Source organism: Cydia pomonella, chromosome 27 (genome assembly GCF_033807575.1).
Source record: "Cydia pomonella isolate Wapato2018A chromosome 27, ilCydPomo1, whole genome shotgun sequence".
NCBI lineage: Eukaryota > Metazoa > Arthropoda > Insecta > Lepidoptera > Tortricidae > Cydia > Cydia pomonella.
In genome coordinates, this window is record NC_084729.1 from 9,182,649 (window position 1) to 9,201,937 (window position 19,289).

General features: G+C 36.1%; 3 protein-coding genes across 4 annotated transcripts in view; 1 reads left to right on the forward strand and 2 right to left on the reverse strand.

The window, feature by feature from the left end:
* The window catches only part of LOC133532585 (zinc finger protein 3 homolog), a 33,078-nt gene extending 31,242 nt beyond the window's left edge, over window positions 1–1,836 (reverse strand). Inside the window, exons 1-2 of the mRNA XM_061871331.1 lie at window positions 1,576–1,836; window positions 859–993 (exon numbers count right to left, since the gene is read on the reverse strand). Coding sequence (XP_061727315.1) covers window positions 859–993; window positions 1,576–1,722 — 282 coding nt within the window. The 5' untranslated portion in view covers window positions 1,723–1,836. The remainder of the gene's footprint in view (window positions 1–858; window positions 994–1,575) is intronic.
* A 419-nt stretch (window positions 1,837–2,255) lies between these two features.
* Window positions 2,256–10,990, reverse strand: LOC133532573 (uncharacterized). Of its 2 annotated transcripts, XM_061871315.1 has the most exons (10): window positions 10,268–10,990; window positions 9,795–9,864; window positions 8,759–8,833; window positions 6,583–6,681; window positions 5,684–5,782; window positions 4,929–5,073; window positions 4,239–4,330; window positions 3,080–3,567; window positions 2,533–2,597; window positions 2,256–2,445 (listed from the first exon to the last, which is right to left on the reverse strand). In XM_061871315.1, the coding sequence occupies exons 2-10, from the start codon at window positions 9,855–9,857 to the stop codon at window positions 2,375–2,377; spliced, it is 1,197 nt and encodes a 398-aa protein (XP_061727299.1). In that variant the 5' UTR covers window positions 9,858–9,864; window positions 10,268–10,990; the 3' UTR covers window positions 2,256–2,374. The 2 variants fall into 2 exon arrangements, with proteins under 2 accessions (XP_061727299.1, XP_061727300.1); XM_061871316.1 differs by lacking the exon at window positions 10,268–10,990 and having other exon boundaries at window positions 9,795–9,905.
* Window positions 9,720–19,289, forward strand: part of LOC133532565 (zinc finger protein OZF-like) — a 34,552-nt gene continuing 24,982 nt past the window's right edge. Inside the window, exon 1 of the mRNA XM_061871300.1 lies at window positions 9,720–9,872. The gene's annotated coding sequence lies outside the window, so the exon portion shown is untranslated. The remainder of the gene's footprint in view (window positions 9,873–19,289) is intronic.

Sequence of the window (19,289 nt, forward strand, 5' to 3'; positions counted from 1 at the left end):
TATAAAGGCGAAATGCTTTTGATTCTGTACCTATACAAAGCATAATTGTGTACAGCGCCATCTATCGGCAAATTGTCTAACTAATTGCGCGATGTAATGCACGTAAGTTGGATTTTCGTGGATAATTCTCTATCATGTGAACCGATTTCAAAAATTGTTCTTTTATTTGAAAAAGGCGTCTTTAATCTTATAGCAATTTCGTTGGCTAAATTGCAAAACTGAATTCAGAAATGTATTTGTTAATTTTTAAAAAGTTACCAAGATAGAGGTCTGATTATATTTTTCCTGTAAAATTTGTAGTAATATTAATATTATGTAAAAATGTCATAATTTTTCATCGGTAAACTTCAGAGATAAGGGGAGGGTATTTTTTTCACATTTTCCTCCTTATCATTTTTTTTCCACTACTAAAAAATAATAAAAAATTGTTTTGGAATGCTCAATTTGAGCTCTTTCAAATGATACCCCACTTGACCTACATTGAAATTTTGCCCCATCTTCATATTGGGCATTTCCCATATTTATTAAAAATAAAACAACAAAATAATACTTTCAATATGTCTGGGTTAGCGTTGTTCATAACTAATCCAAATTTCACATCAATAGCTTAAGTGGTTCTCGAGATATTTAGCGTTGTGACAGACGGATGGACGGACAGAGTCGCACCATAAAGGTTCCTTTTGTACCTTTTTGGTACGGAATCCTAAAAAGATGGACTATAGTCATTTTACATACAAAATCACTAATAGTATTGGACTGGCTGCATTTCTCAGCAAATGGATATATACACCACACTTAATTTGGGAAGAAAGGAAGTCTAGAGGGGAGGATACTTTGCAGGCTTTAAATGGTACTCACAGGAGCACATCTCATAAGATAGTCGCACAGCATTGAGTTGGCTCTGAGCAGCTTCTGCTTGAAGCGGACTGCTTTCTGTAGCAGCGCAGCACACTCATGGCACAGCCATGGTGGGAGCCCATCGGAGTCAGATACCTGAAGAAAAGTCTATTTAGTTGATATGTCGAGGCCAAATCATAGAATTTTATTGAAATGCCATTTTAGAATTGATCAATAGACTTTTTCCTGATGTGGCCAACTGATCATTTCATAAAATGATTGCCAAGATCTGGTCACAACAGATGCATAATATTCTAAAATATAGGCCCGGCGCCCACTATCGGCATGGCACGGCAAGGGGTCCTTCGGCATATTACCAAGGCATCCTCTGGCATGCCGAGGTGTGCTGGGGAATGCCGAGGCATCCCTCTGGCATTCTCAGGCATGCCAAGGTGTCCAGAAATGCTAAGAACGCCTTAGTATATCTATGCAAAATAACTAAAATTTCGTAACTTTTAAGCGATATAGATTTTTTTTTAATTTTTCTATTAAATCGCGTGTACGTTATTGAGACCGTGAATAAATAATTCAGGAAATAAAAGCTTTTTTTTATACCATACGTTATAACCTCTCTTTTGAAAATTAATAATAAATCGAACTACATTATACGTGAATCGAAATTAGTTACATCATGGAAACATTTTTTGTTTGATATTTACTTAAAAGCCTAAAACTTACATTCAATCCTGCTAAATCCCTAAAATGTGTAGCGAACAGCGAAATATTGAACATTCGCTTGTCGGTCATTAGACAACACCTGCATATTGTTTTCTCAGGCTCAGGTTCAGGTTTATACTCTTCTTCAGACTTGAAATAAGTCTCCATTGTTCAAAACACAACTCACATTTGTTTCTTTGAGTTTTTGTTTCAGATGCAGCAAATGAACAAAAAGCAAAACAATTTGTAAACAATATGGCGTCGCCGTACATTATGCATGTACAAACTGCATCATTATTAATATGATGTTTAAATATGATCTCTATGACTTTGCATTACGCTATATTTTCATTAGATCGGTTTACATTAATTGGAAAAATGGAAAATAACGTTACCAGCTCTACAAGAACGGTGCGTACCGTTTCGTTTACTGCAAACTTTTTACATGGCATTTTCATTCACCATTGGAATATAACTTTCTCGTCGTATTCCGAAAATCAACTTTATGGGGTGTGTACATGCTGTAAGGTTTTATTTGTATGTCATATTAATAAAATAGAGGCAACCCGTATATTCAGACGGTCAAATCCTGTATGTTTATGATGTTTTTACCATAAGATTCTAGCAGTATCGAAACGCATATATAGGGTTACCGTATCATTAAAAAATCTACCGTATTGGTAGAAATGAAACAAGTAGTAGACAGTTCTAAATATTTATTAACCTTTCAAATTATAACATGATATCGTTACAAACTAAATGGCACTTACAGTTCTTTACAAATTATAAGATTTATATTATTTATATACATTACTTAACATTATTCGTTTTTATTATGATCACACGTTAATACATAAATCGGTGGAGCGGAAAGCACATAAAGCGGCATATCTGAAAAAAAAAAAATACAATTACTAACATGTAATGGATTAATAATTCAACACATATATTACAACGCATATTTAATCTTAAACTAACCTGAGGTAGTTTTACAATTTATCTTCAAGTTGTCGAGAGAGCCACTGTGGTGCCCTTGTTCGTTACTGAAAAAATACAAATGAGTCATGATTGCTAGAATAAGAGAGTGTTTAATAAAAATATTTAATCCGTCTTTTTAGGGGTGGATAAAAATAAAATAGACCAGCATTTGTTAGCCATAAACAATTATTTGCAATTTAAATAAATCAATCACATTGTTTATCAGTTGAAACTCATTAGTCTTGAAGAAAATATACAACATAGATTCAAACACAGATAAGTTGACAGCGATTTTGATACCCCTGACGGTACAAGTATCAAGTAAATGTCATAATTTTATAGAAGTTTGACGAATAATCCGTGCACAGCACCGTCTGGGCTATCAAAATCGCACCCTACCTATCTTGATTAGACTTTATTATGCAACGGAAGCCCAAGAGGGGATTTTGGTATTTACTCGAGGGTTTCAGATTAAGATTAGGATTAAGATTATTTAGACAAATATAGATTTTTTGGTTATTTGTAATAAGTGCAAGTAGTAACTTACCAGTTTTCAGTGTTGATATTATTTAATGACTTCGACAACGCACAAGACTGCATCGCAGCTTGCAAATCAACCAATGAGCAGGCTTGCCTTGCACGAGCAATCAAACTATGCTGTAACATACTCTGGCAACATTTCTGCGATTTCTGTTCACCGTTTATTCTTATTTCCGGTACTTTATCTGACTTTCCACTTTGTTGACAATCGCAAGTTTTCCTTCCAGTTTCGGTAGTTGAGTTTTCGACTGTTGGCTTCGAATCTTGATTAAGAGATCTGTGAATGTTAGGGTCAGATGCGTAGTTTTGTTTATATTTATCTACAAACTGTACAGTTTTGCGATTCCTCATTGCTGATAGATGGTATTGACCTCTCCGGAAGGCTGCAGAAGACATATTGGGGGACCTGTTGGGTGATGCGTAGGCTGATGCAGATTCACTTGGCTTTTTTATTGCGTCTTTGATTTCATATTCTGTTGCTATTGCTTCGAAAACCTGTAAATTTATAGAATAATTTAAGAACTGTAGATTACATGCCTGTCTATACCCGACTGTCAAAGGGAGGAGGGTAATGTTTTTCGAGTGTATGTATGTATGTATGTCTGTTTCTTTGTGGCCTCCTGTAGCCTAAACGGCTTGATGGATTTTGATGTATGAGGTATCATTAGATTCGTCTTGATCACGGGAGTGTCATAGGATTTTTTTGAGGGTAACTAAAAAGTTATTCATGAAATATAATTGCTCTAAAATAGCAGTATCTATATGATGAGATGGTCTCATACAAGCAAGTACATCACAGTTCTATAATAATAATAAAGTCAGACCAAAATAACTCTGCAGCGGTTTTTAGTGTTATTTAAACATCATAATTTCATAGAACTTTGACGTCTAAAATAACACTTGCACGACTGTGCTGTAAAAATCACTGCTGAGTTATCTTGGTCAGACTCTATTGTATTGTTTATTGTATATGTATTTTTCGTAATAAACTACACCTACTATACACAAAAATAATAGATATAACTATCTAATAAAGCTACCAAGATCAAGGAAATATTGCTATTTTTTTATAAGCAGTCCTCATTATTAACTAGATTCTGGGATGCAATTAAATTGGGTAACAACACCAAAGAGAAAATTATTCTTTATTTCTTTATTGCTATCACCTGTTCAGCGACCAAATTTCTAGCGTATGGGGAATCCTTGGGTGGCAGTGCTTCTCTGCATAAAGCACAGCGTTCTAGCCTCTTCCAGCATGCTATAATGAAATGAGAAGGTATCGGTTTTAATTAGAGGTCATTACTACAATCAATTTAACGTACGTCGGAATCGTACATAAAGGTCCCTGGAGCACAATTTTTTCGCAATTATATGTACAGTAAAACATCCATCGTAAAAGTTGCTCAGTATTACCTAAACATTAACGGGTTTGAGTAATTGCTTTACGTTCAGTTACATACTGTATTATAGAACCATCCAGTTAATTTCGTACCGTTTTATGGAGGTATTTAAGATGTGAAGATTGATCATCGCATCACTCAATCATTAGGTCTTAAATAGACGCCTCCAGGAAACATAAAAGCAATTTTATTGTAAGGTTAAATTAATATTGTTTTATGTGAATAACTTACAAAAAAGTTCTATGTAGAAAATAAGTGCTATGTAGAATTGTATAGTGTCTAACCAAGCTAAATGCATTTGCTGTGACAAAGTGTGGTCATGTCATGAATATTAAATTTCTATGAAATTGTGTCATTTTTAATGACAGTGCCTCACATTAGTTAGTGCAAAGTTAGCTTTATTGCTAAACTTCAAGACAACTTAAAGTTTTAACTAAGAATATACAGAAAACCAACCTTCGCAGTACAAATGTGACCGTGCACAGTTTAGTGCTTTTGTGGCTGTAGCGGCGCAGACGCAGCAGGATAATGCTTTTACAACTCCCGCCAAAGCTCTCCTTGATTTCTCACCGCGAGAACCTCCACCGCAACTCCAGAGGAGCTACAACATATATTTAATGCAGTAATCTTAAAGCGAATAAATTCAAATGTATATATGAAATCTCCAACGCGCATTAGACCAGCGGGGCTGTAACTCAAACCCTATTAATATGAATGAAAAAGACTTTGCCCAGCATGAGGATGTACATAGGCTGAATTATTATTATTAAAATGCATTGGATTTAATTGGATGCAGATGAGATGAAAGAAAAGAGGGCAGATGTAACTTTATAAATAGAGGTAGATGTGATGTTTTAGTTAAAGTTATGTCTTATTTATAATTTTACTTTTTATCATTAGTTTTAAGTTTATTTATAGCCTATTTTTAATTTAGAAATAAAATTGTATTTGTTTGTGATAAGATTTATAACACGAAGATGATATTTGTAAAATTTGAGGATCTTATAAACATAACACTACAAGACAAAGGTGCAGTGTCATCATCAATGGCCACAGCATCCTTGAAGGATGATTGTTGCAACGACATTATCTTCGGTTGTGTGGACACAATTAATATGGTACTCATAATTGTGGTACAAATTTCACTGATATTTGTCACTTTGTCGCCCTTTCTTGCAACTTTCCAATACGAATATACTATGTAGAGGTACCTCTGGATCATCTTTTGGATCCACTCCACAGTTCCAAACAAGAAGCGAAACGCCGTGGCCCGCTCCATCTCCCCTGATTAACCCAGCCACTTGTCCAACCTGCAAATGATAAAATAATAACCAAGGGTCAATGATATGAAGCCTCAGTACTCATAGCTGACAAATCTTACAATCACTTAAATCTTAGTTTGACTTCCATTTCCTATGTATCTCTCTCAGTTACTTAAACAGTTACAGTTAGCTGGAAGAGATCCCTTAAAGAGATCAGGCCACGTAGCCAACGTGCAAATCGCTTACAGTCCGTAGCGATCTAAACTCAACTGTCACTGTCGCACTAATATGGAAGAGTGATAGAGACATAAAGCGTTTCGTTGCCAAAGCGACCGGTACTTGTGTTGTGAAAAAAATGCTTTAGTATCTACTACTACTACTACTTTGCATTTATGACTTTGTAGTTCTTGTAGTAAAATTGTTTTCAAGTCAATCAGGCTCAGCTCAGGAGATATAAATTAACCATGTATAAATTAAATCATGTAGTAAAATTTTACAGTGCTTCTATTTCACAATAACTGTAACCGTATATTAATCTATAGGACATTTTGAAACAAAACAGATAACTTTGAGAAAATAAGTGTTAAATAGTCAAACGTATAAAAATAGAATCTCAAAAGACCAAATTAAAAATAAAAAGCCAACGTTCAGTCCATTGTTAAAAGTTTTTTCTCTACCATGTATGATGTACCTATGTAAACAATTATTTTAAGTTTACGTATAGATCAACATCTTTACGTGAACTTAAATATTATTTTTCATGAACTGAACGTCGTTTTGATAGTTAATTTAAATACAAATTTCAAACCAAATGTCTAATTTTGAGATTATATTGTTTTAGTATTTACCGGTAAACCGAGTAAATCTTTTCCATCCGCCTGAAGCAAACAGTCCCCTGTTTTGAGTCCCGCTAAGTCAGCTCTTGCTCCAGGAGTAACTTCACGGACCTGAAACGAAGAAATAGTGTTTGTCGACCCTGTTATGACGACCTATTTGGCCTAGTGGATAGTGACCCTGCCTATGAAGCCGATGGCCCCGGGTTCAAATCTTGGTAAGGGCATTTAATCGTGTGATGAGCATGGATATTTGTTACTGAGTCATGGAGTGGTCATGGATGTTTTCTATGTATTTAAGTATTTATAAATATGTATATATTATATATATCGTTGTCTAAGTACCCTCAACACAAGCTTATTGAGCTTACCATGGAACTTAGTGAATTTGTGTAATAATGTCCTATAATATTTATATTCCACAGCTCCGCAAATCTCATAGGAAAAATCGTACGGGGTCTTCCCTCAAACTATGAGATTGCGGGCTTGGATGAAGCCAAGAAAGCTTGGTCAAGTGCTTGCCCGAGTAAGGATTTCCCAACTCATCCAAATTACCAAAGGAGCTGGGACGACATCATGTGCCAAATTTCAGTTACTTCCCTCCTAAGCCGTAGTACAGGTCGCGAACGGGCCAGGCTACTGGCTTCGGCGTCGAGGGAATCTGGTGACTGGCTCCGGGCGTATCCTTCACCAAACACTGGAACCTTCCTCACGCCGGACACCCTTCGCATCGCGACCTGTCTTCGGCTTGGAGTTCGCATCTGTGCTCCACACAGGTGCCCCTGCGGTAGTGAGGTCGACGAATTAGGACACCACGGGTTATCCTGTCAAAAAAGTGCTGGCCGCTTTTCCAGGCACGCCGCACTGAATGACATAATCCGCCGGTCTCTTGCATCCGTCAACGTGCCAGCTCTACTGGAGCCAACTGGCGTAGCCAGAGACGACGGCAAGAGACCGGACGGTATGTCCCTGATTCCCTGGAGTTTGGGAAGGGTGCTGGTGTGGGACGCAACCTGTGTAGACACACTAGCCCCTTCCCACCTCACCGGAACCAGTAACAGTGCGGGTGCCGCGGCTAAAGGGGCCGAAAAGCTTAAAATACAAAAGTACAGGGGTCTCGGCCCCGAATACATTTTTATGCCATTTGGGGTCGAGACGCTTGGCCCGTGGGGTCCTAATGCTCTACAACTTTTTAAAGAACTATCTAAAAGGCTGGTCGACTTCACAGGTGACCGAAGAGCTGGCAGCTTTCTCGCACAACGTATTAGCATCGCTATACAGCGGGGAAATGCTGCCAGCATCCTCGGCACCATGCCAAAGGGGCCAAATTTTTTAGACATATTTTAATTTTATTTAGTATTAGTTTTTAGTTTTAATTTAGTTTTATTTAATAGATAAGTTAGTTTATTTTTATAATGCCCAATTAAATGTATTTTGTTCTTAAAAAAAAAATTAAAAAAAAAAAAAAAAAATTAAAAAAAAAAAAAATTATTTGTTTAATGTATACTTAGTTTATACAGAAATATGCAAAAACGACGCCTTATGGTATGTATTGCTAAGATTACTTAATACTTAATAATCGAATCTCTATTAAGGCGTTGACAAAAAGAAAAGCACAACTATCCTTAAAGTTGATTAAATACAGAGTGATGGATATTTTAAAATGTGGTATCAATAAATCACAGGGAAAAAAAAATACGAACCAAAAGACATCAAAGAGTGTCCGACTGAGGCGTGTGTATTTTTTTTAAAATAGTTACACTATACTTAAAATATATTTAACCAGATTTAAAACTTGATTGGCGACTGAAAGTTTATGTATCGATGGCATTTTTTTTAAATCAACGTATACAGGTTTAAAAAAAAAATACATTTAAACGGTATTTCGGTTATTTCCGTGTGTGATTTCTAAAACTTACATTTTTTATTTAATACTTTTAGCAAGTTAAAACAATCTAACAAACGTTTACAAAAATAATTCTGACGTTTCCTTTTTTTAAATTAAAAACGTGGCCCAAATCTGGGGGTCTACCGTGAAAATTTAAATTCACAAATTGCGGCGATCTTCCTCTTTTACTCTCACTGAGACGTAATTAGAGTGACAGAGAAAAATGTCTGCAATTGACAAACTTCGATTTTCGCGATCGTTTAGCGAATAATTCGTGGTATAAAATAAATTCTAAGTGCTTACCCAAGGATAAGGGTCCCACAAAGTTCTTGTTAAACGGAAGCCTAGCCCCTCACCCTCATCTTCTGGTAAATTTAGCTAAAACAAAAATAAACATGTCAACGAAAAAAATTATAAGGTATCTTTTGATCGATACATGTAAGAAAATTTTGTTTATATTTCCCTTTTCCAGGCATAATAGTACGATTAATCGACCACATACGCGCCAATAGAATTTAAACTTTAGCATTTCGATTTAAGGTTCAAATTTGATTGCACTTTCAGGAAATGTGACTTGTCTTCAAATGAATCATTAAAGCAGGATTAATTGGAATATATTTGGATTTTTTTGGAAATCCTTGTAGATTTATGCGGCCTGGAAAAGGGGTAATCAATTTTAGTGTAGTTAATTGTATGACTTATATATATTTTTTTATTAATCAAAATGACAAGACATATATATGTTATTTATATTTAATTTAATAGAGTGGGTTTAAGTAATTGGGTATTTCAACATTGAACTCAAAAATAAAACATTCGTAGACTATTAAAGACTTTGAACAAGTTTATAGTCCCAGTAGTTATATTATGACGACCGGTCTGGCCTAGTGGGTAGTGACCCTGCCTATGAAGCCGATGGTCCCGGGTTCAAATCCTGGTAAGAGCATTTATTCGTGTGATGAGCATGGATATTTGTTCCTGAGTCATGGGTGTTTTCTATGTATTTAAGTATTTATAAATATTTATATATTATATATATCGTTGTCTAAATACCCTCAACACAAGCCTTATTGAGCTTACTGTGGGACTAAGTCAATTTGTGTAAATAATGTCCTATAATATTTATTTATTTTATTTTATTTATACTAGCTACAAGTAAAATAGCATAATTAAAATTATCTCACGACTACAAAACACGGATTCAGATTTATCCACTTTTAATGAGTTCCGCATATGACGACTTCGCTCAGTCATAATGTGATGATCTGATAGATTATGATATACTTTATTTCAAGGTACAACGAGCTATTTTTGAATAGATCCGGATGAAAATACGTACCACAACTAGTCTGACACCTTCGCAATCTTCACTTCCGCTTCCGCTTGGAATGTCCGCCATCATTCACGTGCTGGATTAGTGAGTAAAATATGAGTTACATTCTTATTATTTTGCTAAATTGGCTAATTTTTATGTTATTATTAATTGTTTTCTAATTTAACACACACAGTGATACTCTTTAGTAAGTAAAAAAGGGCAAATCACTCATACAAAATAAATCATTGCAGACATTTATACTTGATAAAAAAATTTATATTTGCTACAAATATATGGTTTATTTTTATGTATTAATAGAAACCGAAATAAAATGGTGAAGCTTGGATAAAAAAATAGTAACATAACATATATTTTATTATTTGCTTAAATCCGATTTCAATTAAATTATTAAAAAATTGGGCCTTTTTTAAATAACTGGTTCATATATTTAATATACACCAATTAAACCAAAATAAACTAAAAAATATGTAACGCACTTTTAATGTATACCAAAACAGTTAGAAATAAGCACAACCGTTAACTCTATTAATAAAACAAAACATAAATTAAATGCTTAAGCACAATATTGAGCGAGCTTTGAGATTCACGAGTACGATCAAACTGTTGTCGATAAAAAACTTTATCATGACATAATAGTGCTGTGCTCATAAAATCGACAACAGGTACATGATTTAAACAGTTTTGGCGATAAAGTAGTTTCACAAAAAGTATATATGGGTATTTAGTGACATAATTAAAGGAAATAAAGATTGTGTTGAAATTCTAAATATATGGGACCGCGACCGGCAAAACGTCCCATTTTGTCGCTTGCCATAAGAACGCCTTGTCAGGTTATTATATTCGTATCAAGCAGATCTCTTCCTTATGCAAGCGACAAAGTAGGAGTTTTGCCGGCCGCGGTCACAATTGTATAAAGTAAACATTGAACGTAAACATGTTAATCTCTTCATTGGAAGTATTTTACGTCAGTCACCTACATTTCAAGGTGCTAATAAAAGTGAATATACGGTATATAATTGCGGTATAAAAAGTTTAACACCGCATAAACAATTTTACACACTCATCACTCAAATTAATATTGTAAAGCTAGCCTAACATAAGTACCTAGTTAAACTAGTGACAAGTTAAAATTGAATCATTAAGTATAAAGTATAAAAATAAGTCTAGTCAGATGACGACTGAAGCAACTCTTAGTTTAAGTTTAAGGACTTTGATCTGAAATAAAGTGTTTTTATTTTATTTTATTAAATCCATACAGATAATTTCGATATAGTCGATATACTTATCGTCACATCTCTATAATCAAACCAGTTATCCTTACCTCACGGTCGCCGTCTGACCTACGATACAATGTAGGTTACGAGACCTTTCACTATCCATTGATGAGGTAAGATACGTCCTGTCCTGTCACATGTGCACCTGCTATATCAAGTGACTAGCTGTGCCTGCGGCTCTGTCCGTGTGGGATTTGGTCTGTGTGCTAGGACTAAGGACTTGCTTATTGAAACGACATATTGGAAGTGTTTTTATTCATGTGTTATTTCATTAGCCTTTCCCCGAGGGGTGAATTACCTTTTAATTTAGTCTCCACCCAGTCTATTACTTCCACATTTAATATATTTTTACTGGAAATTATAGATGATACTTATGAATTTCATGTTGCACAACTGGGCTGTTACGTACAGACAGAAGCAAACCAGCCTTTATGCGTTATGTTATGTTAATACTGAAATGAAAGAGGCAGTAGGTACACTCTCTCTCTCTCTCTCTCTCTCTACTATAATCAATGATCATCTAATCTAGTTCGTATTTATTCAGAACTAAAGATGAACTTTTTTTAAAGTACCGTCGAGGAAATTGATTCTTTAGCAAATTGTGGTTCAAGTAAATTTGGTTGTACATATTTATGCTAAGAGATGTCCAATGTAAAGTGAATTGTAAACTGCTAAAAAATCAATTGCCTCGACTGTATATGCATACCTGAATTCTTAACTTGAAATTAAAGAGGTATTAACAGTATTCCTTTGCAGAGGCATATTTGTACTAACCAACAATTAGACGCAAAAACAAGTAAGCCGATTAGGTATCTCTATATTATCTACATGTGCTCTAATTCTCTCAATTTTGAACTAGCGTTCTATTCTATTATTTGAAACACCTCAAGCTTATGTTTGATGAAATGTAAGTACTTAGGGATATTTTAAAATCTTAATTTACAAATTTGTTACAAATGTTTTGTTGCGTGGGTAAAGAAACTTGAGAATAGTCTTTACTTCAGCCGATCTGCTGATGTAACAATTTTCATTATGTACCGTCAACGCGTCAATGGTTTCTATCGGATGAGACTATGCATAAAAAGTAACTATTTACCATTTTTAGGGTTCCGTAGCCAAATGGCAAAAAACGGAACCCTTATAGATTCGTCATGTCCGTCTGTCTGTCCGATTATGTCACCGCCACTTTTTTTCCGAAACTATAAGAGCTATACTGTTCAAACTTAGTAAGTAGATGTATTCTATGAACCGCATTAGGATTTTTACACAAAGAAAAAAAAACAATAAATTTTGGGGGTTCCCCATACTTAGAACTGAAACTCAAAAAATCTTTTTTCATCAAACCCATACATGTGCGGTAGGATAGCTCTTTAAAAATGCAACAATAAATTTTGGGGGTTCCCCATACTTAGAACTGAAACTAAAAAAAAATTTTTCATCAAACTCTTACGTGTGGGATATCTATGGATAGGTCTTCAAAAATGATATGTAGGTTCCTAATAACATTTTTTTCTAAACTGAATAGTTCGCGCGAGAGACCTTCCAAAGTGAAAAAATGTATGTCCTCCCCCCCGTAACTTCTAAAATAACAGAATGAAAAATCTTAAAAAATATATGATACACATTACCATGCAAACTTCCACCGAAAATTGGTTCGAACGAGATCTAGTAAGTAGTTTTTTTAATACGTCATAAATGGTACGGAACCCTTCATGGGCGAGTCCGACTCGCACTTGGCCGCTTTTTTTTGTTGTCTGGGCCCAATTTTATAAAGTTACAAGTTTACAGGCGTTTACGGGCAACACTTGCTCCGTTTTTTTAATTTTACAGGTTACAGGTACAAGTGCCTGTAGCTCAACCATAGACAAAAATTTGGGAGTTTAATAGTTTTAAACTCATAATCGAACAAGCGTTTTATAAAAAAAATGTAAATTACAAGTGTAGGTTGGTACACTTGTAACAGAAACTGACATAGGTCTTGGGTCGTAACAGCAGCTACTAGTAGTGTCTCAGTACTCTCAGTGATCCGCTCTCTCGCTCGAAATTTTTACATTAATTAAAATAATTTTTCTTTTGAGAGATTCTTCCGAGTCTTATATATTATATACTTTTCCGTGCACTGACCTTATCAGTTTTTGTTAAAGTATCTGAAATGTATAGTAAATAAAGTGACAATATTGTTTGATATTGGTTTAATTAATGACTTGTTTTATTTTATATACCTGGGCGACCGAGCTTTGCTCGGTTATAACTATTTATTGTAATATGGTGGTGTATAGGTAATAATCTTAACTACATTTTTTTACTTGTCTAAAACAATAAAAATTTAAAAATTATATATAAACTTGAACATATATAAAAAAATAGTAAGTCACCGGGCGAGATTCGAACCCGTAACACTCGTTTAGCAGTCCGCGTCTTCACCCGCTGGACCAGTAGTACGGTCAAATTAACTCAAATTTCACTAAAGTCAGGAACTAATTCTAAGGACTAATAAAATCACTACGGATTGTTTTGTATGGGCTAAAAATCTAACTTTATACAATCGTTACTAAATTCACCCCCCCGGAAAGGGGTGAAATCGGCTGAAAATAATGTAATGCTTGTAACTAAGAAGAGAAAAAAGGTGTACTCGGTGCAATTTGGCGTACGTTTTACAACACTTATATCTAAATTCGCACGTGTTATTTATGTTAATTTAAGCTACGGAACAGGTAAAAAAAAAACAACATACAAAAAAATCTATTTTGGCCATTGCGGGTCTGGGGAAAGTAATGTACTCGGTGCAAATTGAGTAAATAATTAGAAAAAATATCTAAATCCAATGTCAAATTCGCACCAGGGTGCGACACCCGGAAAGTAGTTTTTCATGTTTTACTGTCGTTGTACTTCGGGGGAAATTTTAATACTATTGGAAATTGATGCAATCATATTCATTTGATTTTATTTACATTCGCACCCCATAAAAAATTGGCATTTTTATACGGAACATGCAGTTTTGTAATCAAGTACCAAAAACGTAGAGCAATAAATACACAGAAGCGACAAGCGCGTGATTAGTGGCAAGAGAAGGAACGCGCGTAGATGCACCGACGAAGCACGGCTCTTGAGGCATGAGTAGTGGCATGTACCTACTGCAAAAATAGTATGATTTTTTTTTTCTTTTATACTACGTCGGTGGCAAACAAGCATACGGCCCGCCTGATGGTAAGCAGTATCCGTAGCCTATGTACGCCTGCAACTCCAGAGGAGTTACATGCGCGTTGCGTATGCTAACCCCCTCCCGCCCCTCGTTGAGCTCTGGCAACCTTACTCACCGGCAGGAACACAACACTATGAGTAGGGTCTAGTGTTATTTGGCTGCGATTTTCTGTAAGGTGGAGGTACTTCCCCAGTTGGGCTCTGCTCTAGATCTGGAATGACATCCGCTGTGCTGTGCCCTACCACACAGAGCGAGATGACATTCACAATGCCCATACCTCTCGTAAAAGGTTTCTGAGTATGCAGACAGACAGTCAACAAATTAAATACAGGTACGCTCAATGTTTGTTAAATTCGAAAAATCGCGTTTTTCCATATACTTACGAAAACGTTAGACTACTTAGTTCACTCAATGATTGTTTAAAACAATAGTTCCGTTTTAATGCCAGAAGAAAGATTTGTGCTCGTTGCCCGTCAAAAGTGTCAAACAAACTGTCTCGGAACAATCGCTGCGCGTAGGGTTTGAGATCCGCATATCCGAAATATCCGGATATCCGTCAACTATAAGATCCGGATCTAGCGGGTCATAAGATCCGGATATTACGGATCCGTTAAATATGGTTATTGACCTATATAACCGAAACAATTTTCTAATGAAATTTATGAATAATTTTGTCATTTAAATATCTACTTTTAATTTTGATAATAAAATTTCAGTAATATTACAATCATTCTAAAACTTAATAAATAAAAAAATACAATCATTTAAATACTTAAGGACTAACAAATAAACTTAACTATAAATAAAACTAAACCTAAACTAACCTCTAAAAAAAAAAAAAAACTAGTAAAACAACCCACCCCGCGTCGCTCCCGACGCAAAGGTGCCCATCACGCTTGCTGCGTTTCCGCGTTGAACCGCGATGGACAACCTTTGCGCTAGGAACGACCTGGAGCGGGGGTCGAGACCTCTTTCCTGCAAGCGCCGCCCCAGTTCCCCAAGAAAAGATTTCGCCTCCGCGCACCAGCACCCTGACGTCTCCACGGCAAGGGGAACAAACAAGTAGCTTGCCAGCCCCGAGTACTTGTCCCTCTTTAGGGACGCCGCCTGCTCAGCAGCAGCTCCCGCCGATCGCACGGTGCGGCCAAGGTGGGTGGCGGCGAACGTACTGACGCAGGTGGCATCCCACAAAAGGCACTTACCCCTCTCCCACGGCACCAGGGTCAAACCATCCGGTCTTTTACCATCCGACCGACTCAGGCCCGGCGGCTCCAGCACACACGGGACATTGGCTGACACCAGTGCCCTTCGAATAATATCGTTTAACGCGTGGTGCCGTGGGAACCTCCCCGCGCAGCGGCGACAGCTCGAGGCATGGTGCCCGTTGCTCTCCACCATAGACCCGCAGATGCATAGATGTGGTTCACAAACATCGCAGCCCAGGCGAAGAGCAACGGCCACCCGCAACGAGTCGTTATCGAGCAGGGTGCCAAAGTTAGGGGAGGGGAGGGCGTGTAGCCAAGCCCCCGATTCCGGCACCGAAGCAGCGTTTAACCTGGCTCTATCAGCACCAGAAGCGTTATTTAAAAGACTGGCAAATAGATGCTTAATGCCGAAAAAAAAAAAAAAAAAAAAAAAAAAAAAAAAAAAAAAAAAAAAAAATTATATATTTTCATATATTTAAGCAATTCAAATACTAACAGTACATCAATTTTGATAAGTACATCATGTCACGCAGTAACTTTATACAATGAATGCGAATGTTGCTTAATGCAAACATTAGATCATTGGATATCCTGATGACTTGGGGCTATAGGCTCAAAACAAAAGCGACCTGGAGGCCAAGGCTAGGATAGTAGAGTAGGAAGGAGAGAAAATTGGTCTGATAATCAACCACTAGAATATCTCCAAATGAATAGGGCTAAGATGGTCGGCTCTTTATCATTTGTCATGAAGGGCATAGTGACAAGTTATAAAAATAGAACCATGCTGCCATCGCAGATCGAAAAGAAAAGACCTACCTAAAGTAATCGGGAAGAGGAGATAGATGTTCGAATCCAAAATGCCCTAAGATGCTCAGCAGCGCTTCACCGAGTTCTAGTATCCAAGCTGATAAGTAGACTGTCCATGATTCAAGTCTATAAGACAATAATTAGATTTTGATGAATGGCATCGGTAAGTATTACACTTGGACTCTGAATCAGAAAAAAAAGAACAAGTTCTTAGTTAAGAAGACGAAATTCTGGCGGAATATTCTGGGACCTATCAGAGATGAAGATAGAGAAGATGAAAGCGTAGGAAAAATAGGGAGCTAGAGTAGCTAGTTGCGGCACCCAATATAATTAACGAGATTATAGCCGCACGACTTCGCAGACTTGGTCACTTGGAGTGGATGGGAGAGAATCGGGCTGTGAGAAGATAGGAGCGATGTAGCCCTAAAACGCCCTCGGAGTATCCAACTAGCGTGGAGTGGTGCAGAATAGAGCAGAGTGACGTTGTATTTGTGTCAAAGGCCAAGATTCTTTTTGGGTCACTGATTTAATTTAATTTATTTATTTAAGAAACAAACAGTCTTTTATAGTTATATATAGCACAGGAACTTTTCTTAAAATTAGACTTACAGTTTCCTTAATGAAAATATTTTAACATCATGCTTATTAAGTAGTTTCTACATAGTAAAACAGAGCTATTTGTGCGCACAAAAACAAAAAACAAACAAAGGAAAAGAAAAATTATGAGAATAAAAACATAAGAGCATTATAACAACCTTATGGTATTGTTTACAAACTGAAATCTCAAGGATTTATTATCTATTAATAAAGAAATTATAAAAAGCAGTAACATCTAATACTGAGATTATTTCTTTATAGCGCCAATCTAAACATTTGGGTTATGAATTATTACACTGCATAGATAGTGTTTTAAATCTATTAAGTTTCTCACAGAAAATATCAAGGCTTAGAAATTTTTCGTTGTACAACCTGCACGCCCTTCTAACAAAACTATTTCTTACGTAAGCAGTCCGACTACGGGGGATGTAAAAGAGGGGTTTTTTCCTGCAAGCACGTTCACAACGTCGAGGGACTCTGAAGGAAAGTGAATGTAGTAAAAACGGAGCATCAATAATATTATTAATAATTTTGATCCAGTGAAGTAAGTAAGTATTGCCTTCATAGTTAGTATTTCATGACGAATGAACACGAGGTGAGGCATTGGATGTATTTCCAACTATGCACCAGCTAATCCAGATATAAACCCTCCTTATTAAGTACGGTTTTAGAGATAACATTATGTTAGCTATTATAATAATCAAGTAATCATTTAAAATTGGTTGAGATAATATCATTGTATTAAAACATAGTTAAAAACGTTATTTCTGTGTTATCTAAATCCGTTTATTCGGATATTTATTTTGGTGGATATTCGAATAATTAGAATATCACAATATTCTAATTGCAAACCCTACATTTAGTAGTGACACCCAGTAGTGACACAAATAGGTAATGTAAATACTGCGAGGAGGATCTTGTTTAGGAAATAATCGGACAGACAGACGGACATGACGAATCTATAAGGGTTCCGTTTTTTGCCATTTGGCTACGGAACCCTAAAAACAGAGCGATCGAGTATATTCCTTCAACAGGATGCTCTCTTACAGCATATAAAAAGGGCTTAACAGACCCACATTGGGACCAATTTACCTGAATAGCGACCCACAAATGCTAGATTCTTGCAACTAGGCTTGGCGAAAGAAAAATGATGGACCAGCGTACACCTCTTTGTAGAAAACCCTTCCTGATGCTAGTCTCAGCTGCAAGGAGCTATTGTCTTGCAAGTGCAAAGAACGCTGTACAGGGTGTGGGTGAGTAAAACACGGATTTAAATACACTATGCTTTGCGCATGCGAAGGTGCATGCTCTGGGATAAAATAACACGTAAAAAAAAAATTTTGTTTAATTAGTGTGTAACTTTAATTAGCTAGATCCGGAGTAAATTACAACAAAACGATCTCAGTATTCTTAATTTTGATAATAATACTTTTATCGAAAATATTACTTTACTATAAATATCGTTCAGCAAGTTACCTTTACTTAAACATCATTTGCCTTGCAAATTGTATTGAAACAGCCATCCGACTCTTGGTGGTGTCATCCGGTATGGAACAAAAATAGTGTAATTTGCTTGTTTATAAACCGATTTTCAAAATTTTAATGGAATTTAATAGCTTACTAATGTAGCATTCATATCTTGATACAATGTTTTCCTGTAAAGTTACTAGTAAAGTTGATGAAAACAAAAAACGGATTTTTTTTCGGGAAAATTTAAATAAAACTTAAAATTTCTCGGAAACTATGGTACTTACAAGGTCAAATGTATAAACGATATTGTAGCGCATTTAATTTTGCTTTTTATGACACCCCACACAAGCTTACATGTGATATACTTTCTGTGGTATACGCAATATTCTGAACACGGCACCGGCCATTTTGATGACGTCATAACTGAGACTGACTGACGTGAGACTTAACCACGTTAGAAACTGTCTCCCGATGGTTTTTTTGTCAAAATAACATGCTTAACAACATACTAAAATATGGTGCTGGTTTCATCAAAGGCACTTTTGGGCCCTATATGACCCTAAGGGAAGCGCCTTCATACCTACTCGTATATCATTTTTTTATACAATCAAACACATTTGAATAAGTAGTCGATAAAGCGGTCAAACACCGATAGATTATTAATTGTTGTAACAAACTTGCATTTCATTTTTGGTCGCACTTTTGAAGTTTGACAGTCGTTCTTGATATCCTATTTCTATGTATCCGGATCCGAAAAATTGTCGGATATTGCAAACCCTAGCTGCGCGCTGCGCTATCTCCCCGCCCCGCGCGCCCCGCGCCGTGTGCGGCAACCACCTTCGCTTGCAGTTCGTTGCGATTAATTCTATTTACTTTTTGACAAACTTCCGGTAAAAAAAATCTATTTTTTATTTAGTGCAAATGTAGTGTCTTTAGATAAGTA

Coding starts and splice junctions, on each gene's coding strand:
- LOC133532573 (XM_061871315.1), bottom strand. CDS start 9,857: ATGATGGCGGACATTCCAAGCGGAAGCGGAAGTGAAGATTGCGAAGGT. Junction 8,834..9,794: donor AAGGTGTCAGACTAGTTGTG/GTACGTATTTTC, acceptor TTTTTGTTTTAG/CTAAATTTACCAGAAGATGA. Junction 3,568..4,238: donor GAAATTTGGTCGCTGAACAG/GTGATAGCAATA, acceptor ATAAATTTACAG/GTTTTCGAAGCAATAGCAAC.